The 5,458-nt window shown below is 33.0% G+C and overlaps 1 protein-coding gene across 1 annotated transcript in view; it reads left to right on the forward strand.

Moving 5' to 3' along the window:
* The first annotated feature begins 6 nt into the window (after positions 1-6).
* LOC102677206 (small conductance calcium-activated potassium channel protein-like) overlaps positions 7-5,458 on the forward strand; it is a 31,224-nt gene continuing 25,772 nt past the window's right edge. The window contains exon 1 of the mRNA XM_006614101.2: positions 7-63. Within this exon, the coding sequence (XP_006614164.1) occupies positions 19-63 (45 nt within the window). The 5' untranslated portion in view covers positions 7-18. The remainder of the gene's footprint in view (positions 64-5,458) is intronic.

Genomic DNA, 5,458 nt, shown 5'->3' on the forward strand with positions numbered 1-5,458 from the left:
ATGTTCGGCATCATCGTGATGGTCATCGAGAACGAACTGTCCAGCGCCGGTGTCTACACCAAGGTGAGTATGTTGTTGTTTAATCGATGATTATTTATTGATGCTTTCTTTCATCGTGTTTTGTTCGTTGTTCGTTCGAATTTGAGTTAATAATAGCGGCAGGTTTTCTTTGTTCTCTTTTAGTAGGGGGTAAAATTTTCTTAATCGATACTCTTGCGAGTGATTTTCTAAAATATGCAGGAAAATTCATGGTATCGAGATTTGGATGAAAAATATTTGATTTCAAAGGTTTTCTGTGAGGAAGATAATAGTATTATAAATAATAGATCAACGCGTGATTCTACTTTTAACGGAGAATGATACAAAATTTTTTGAACAGGGAAAGGAATTTCGTTGAAAAGGATTCTTGATCGAATATCTTAAATCTTCGATTGCCAGAATGTTATAAACAGACAGTATTAACTCGTTCAGATTAAAAAATTAGTTAAGTTTCTCTTAACTGTCATTTCATAAATCGAGCTTCTAATAAATTTAGTTGAAAACAAAGTTTGCGAAATAAGGAAAATACTCTTAATCGAAGAGCGATCGTTTGCATAATCAACGGGGAAACGGGTTTTTTCTCGAGCATCTTAAAAACGTCTAATTCCTTTGAACGTTCGTTTTAATCCCACCATCGCAAAAAACAAATTTCGCTAACAGCAGCCTGGAATTTCTACTAATAAGAATACAAGAGGGGAGCACGGCACTTTCTTGGCAACTTTTTAATAGATTCAACCGGCCTACTTCGCGATCAGTTTGTCTCGTTCACTCGATCCTTGAAACCTGACGGCGTTTCTCATCCAGATCTGGCCTTTTCAAACTCGCAAGCTCTCGTGACAGAATTAACAAGAGTACATTCATTATAATTTAGCATGATAAGGAAATTTAACCACGTCCATTTATGACGCTATCCTCGTTTCCTCCAGTTTAAATTTTAAACGATTCTCCTGTTTAACACGTTACATTCGTCCGATATTTTCAACAGTTGGATTGTTCTGAAATTATTATGGGTGGCAGGATCGCGTAAAAAAGATGGTTAATGTATTTTATTTATTCAGGAATGGCTGACTGTTCTTCGTAAAGAGGCGGAAGAATGAAACCGAATTGCGGCGATCCAAGTTGTATGCTAATAGCGGTGCTTGATGTATTTTCTATGATAATTTGAGAGCAAGAGAGGAACATTAGGATGCATATTGAGAAGAATACTAAAAGATAAAATTGCGCGGAACCCATTGGGTTTAGAATATGTGTCGAGAATGTTTTATTTCATAGAAATATGATGCTTCTTCTTCCCTACAATTTGAACGAACAATACGTTGATAAAAAAATATTTATTCGTTGAATTGAATTTCCTTTCCTTTTCGAAGTTTAAAAAATTTGAGACATCAACAATTGTCTCAATATCGAAGAATTCCTTGAAATGACTTTCTTGAAAATGAATATCATCATGTCGATGATCTTCAAATTGTATTGATTATCGATTAAATGATATTGATGACTTTCTGTGATATTTAATCAATATTAAGTCAACGATTTCTTTGATTTTTAATTAATATATGGAATATAATAATGGAATAATTTCAACAATTCCTCGTGTTTTACAAGTTACAAGTTTGAATGATAATGATAATGAATTCGATAATTTGAGCGATATTAAAAGAGTGTGGCACTTTTTCGTGCAATTTTTCTATTGATAATCGAGTACATGTTTGTTGAAAGACAAGAGATGAGCTCGAAAAGCTTTTACATTTCCTCGTTACGAAATTGTTAGATGTACGTGACGATGAATTTTAATCTTACTTCTGAGTGTGCCTTCCATTACCTCTTTTAAGCGATGATCACACGTTCTTTTTCACGGCGAAACAACACGCTGGATCACACGTGTCATAGTAAATTTAAAAATATTCCTCTATTAGAGGTATTCGTATTCGTCGAAAAGCGTGCAGAGAATTAATTTTTGGAGAAGAAAAAAAATTAGATTAAACAATTTCGATCGAAAGTATCACAACTTTTCTCAACTTTCTAACTTATTATTACAGAGGTATAAAGGAAGGAAGATAAAGCAAAAATCACTCGAATTAAAATTCAACGATCGAAGAAATTTCATTATTTCTTTCATCAAGAACTAGATTTATTTCTCATCTTCGAGATCTTATCTTTAAATAGTTCAATTCGAAACTCGTTATTTGCCCATTAATTCAAAGGTTTCTCGCGTCTCGTTCAATTAAACTACTATTGACGGCCTACGATTCAATCAATCGAATGTCTCTGCTTTGAAAGCATCTCTTCTTGCGAAAGTAATGAAGTGCGTCGTCTCCCTAATTAGATAGCAAACTGATATGTTAATTAACCGTCTACTCCGTGATCAATTGGCAATCTTCTGGAAAGATAGAGAAATTTCTTGTTTCCTCGTAGATAGATAATAAAATATTTAAATGGTAGATCCTTTTTGTGGTATAAAAAGTAAACTAATTTCTTGCAACTTTTGCATTTTGTAAATTTATATAGAAAAAGAAAGGAAAGGTGAGAGGAGAAAGATTTCGATAAATGAAAGAAACGAATGATATCAAAGAAAATAAGATAATTTTTCGTGTGATTCGTGTGATTGTCGCAGAAATAGATTGAAAATGTTGGAAATGGAACACGGAAATTCTAGATGCAGAAAATTGGGAAATAAAGCACGAAAGTTTCATTTATTTATTCTATCATTTTATCTTGATGTCTCGCGTCGATCAGACGCTTCCCCGATATATCTCATTCGGGAACGATATGAAATTGATGCATACGAAAGAATTCAACCGGTCAACCGTGACGCTTCCTGTTTCTCATGAAAATATTTGCCTCGATTGCTTATATATCTCATTCGCTTTTAAACGTGATTCCATTTATTTCCCTGAGGAAAATAATCCTCAAGAATCAAAGATCAAAGTAACCTTATTAAAGAATAATTATACCTCCATCGTATTTCAATTTGATTTCCTATGCATCAAATTTCTCATTTGACAATTTCAAATTTCGAACATGAATTTTTTCAACAGTATCAAAAGATATTTTCTACAAGCATGGTCAAAAATAATATATCTACACGCCAGAAACACGATAATTTAAGATATTTCCATATCGTATCTCACAAACACGACCACATCAAAGACCATATTTTCTACGGAAAAAGAAAAAACGATGCGAAAATTCGATTCCAATCACTTGATCTGATCGTTCTTTCACCCCCTTATTTGCTTGAATTAAAGTCTCTGCCCGATAAATCACCTGTTCACAGCGATCGAATAAATAGGATAATGGGAGGAAGTCGGTGCTCGACACGCGAATCCAAACGCGAATTTATCGTCCTGTTTATTTTCCCAATTCTTTCGCTCGTTGAGCGAATCGTGGTAACGATCTGTATTTCCATTCCGCCTATTTCCCACCCATTCCATTCCTAATCATCGCTCGTCGATTTTGGTTAAATCTAGCGTGAGGAAAAGCAAGCACGGTTGACGACTGAATTACGCTGTTGACCGTGGCAACAGCGTGGCTGAACCGGCGCCAAGTACCGACGAATAGATTAACAATATCGGTAATGGGTTGGAGGGAGGGAAATGGTGGTTGTGCGTCTGGTGAGAAGGGAAGGGAAAAGAAGGCCAGGAGGTTGCATTCGATCGCTCCTTTTCTTTCTGCCCGGATTCCGGGCCAAATCGTACGTTTCTGGGAATGTCTGATCTGGTGGGAATCTCTTATATATATATAGGGTGTTCTGTGGGTTTTAAAGGTGGGAGCTCTGTTGATGAGGACTGTGAAAAGATAATTTGGAATCTAATTGGTGGTGGAGAAGTGAAAGAGAGAAGGAAAATTTTATAATTAAAGGGAAGGGTGCAAGGTTGAAATTTGATTATTCTTTTATCTCTTTTAAAGTCTTTTATAGATTTTTAGGTTTGGTAGAAGTGTCGTGTTGGCTGTAAAAAAGATAGTTTGGAATGTAGTTGAAAGAAGAAAGGAAAAATGTTTGATTATTTATTAAACAACTAGAAGAGGAATTCGTGTTTGTAACATTATTATTGATTGATAATATAGAGCCCATTTTTGATTGTGAAAAGGTGAAAATAGAATTGTTTTATTGTTGTCCTTTATGAAAGGATAATTTCTGAAAAAAAATTTTTGATTAAAGCAGAAACTTCCTTTCAAAATATTAATATTTTCAATATATAAATTTTTATCAAAAATCGAAGAATTAAAATTTAATATTATAGCTAAATAACGCGATTATTTTCAGCTTTATTGATAATTCAAATCAAAAAGTGTAAAAAGAGAAAAAATCTATATTATCATATAACACACTTCCTCCTCCAAGAAATTCACAGAAATATTTACGTTTGTTTGTTCCTTGATTATCGTTTGTCGTTTCACGCGAAAATTTCTCGAAAATTTGCATTGGCGCATAGAATTGCAAATATCTCAAGATAGAATCTTTCAAAAAGGAAATTTGGAAAATCGAACGATCAGTAGGAGCATGGTTAGTCTCATTTTTTATGCATTGCCTTTCTCACATTCGTGTTTCGCATAAAAAGAAATACTGAGAATGATATCAATTTTTCTGCCAAGTTTTCGTTCATTTTTTATTTATTCGTTTTTTCACCTATACGTAGAAGAACTCTAATTCGAAAATGAATTCGAATTGAATTTGAAATTTGAAAAAATTGGATAAGAACTTCAAGTCAGGAATACATCAAGAGGATTCTTATTTTCGCGTGAAAGAGAAGATTTCGTTCCAATGTTAAAATTGTAGTTTTAATAATAAAGAAATTCTCGGCGGTTCTTTGTGAAACTAGATTCTTTGTGAAAAACGAACAGAGGTTGTACTTTGTATTCTTTTTTGGAACAAAAAAAAAATACAAGAGTGAAAGCTTCAACGATGCCAATCCGTAGTTTTATAATGCGAAACAATCTTCCATTGTTACAAAGAAAACAAAAACTTCTGGGAGAAAATTGATATATTTTGAATACAATTTGCACAAAATATCCTTAAGCATCGAAATATTCTTCTTAATATTTGTACCTTTAAACAAGAGACATTAAAATTACCGAACCTATTAAGTTTTCAAATTTCCTTTTTATTTTTGTAATTTACAATTTATATTACTTCGCGATAATAAATCATTTTTTTCAAAAATCATTTTAAAGTTTCTTTTGAACAATATGTTCGAAGAATTATTTTCAACTGGAGGCTGGAGTTATAAATGCATTTGAATTTTAAGTAGAGTACATTTCAGTAAGATAAACGAATTGAATAGGAGACAAAGAAACGGTAATATATCATCTTTCTTGTTGGAAAGATTCTGACTAACGTCTCAGAACTTCGATTGCATACTGTTGTTCGCCGATATTCCATGCTAACTCAACTTTTTTTTTTTTTTTTTTTTTTTTT

This window comes from Apis dorsata, unplaced genomic scaffold (assembly GCF_000469605.1).
Source record: "Apis dorsata unplaced genomic scaffold, Apis dorsata 1.3 scaffold_169, whole genome shotgun sequence".
In the NCBI taxonomy this organism is placed as follows: Eukaryota; Metazoa; Arthropoda; class Insecta; order Hymenoptera; family Apidae; genus Apis; species Apis dorsata.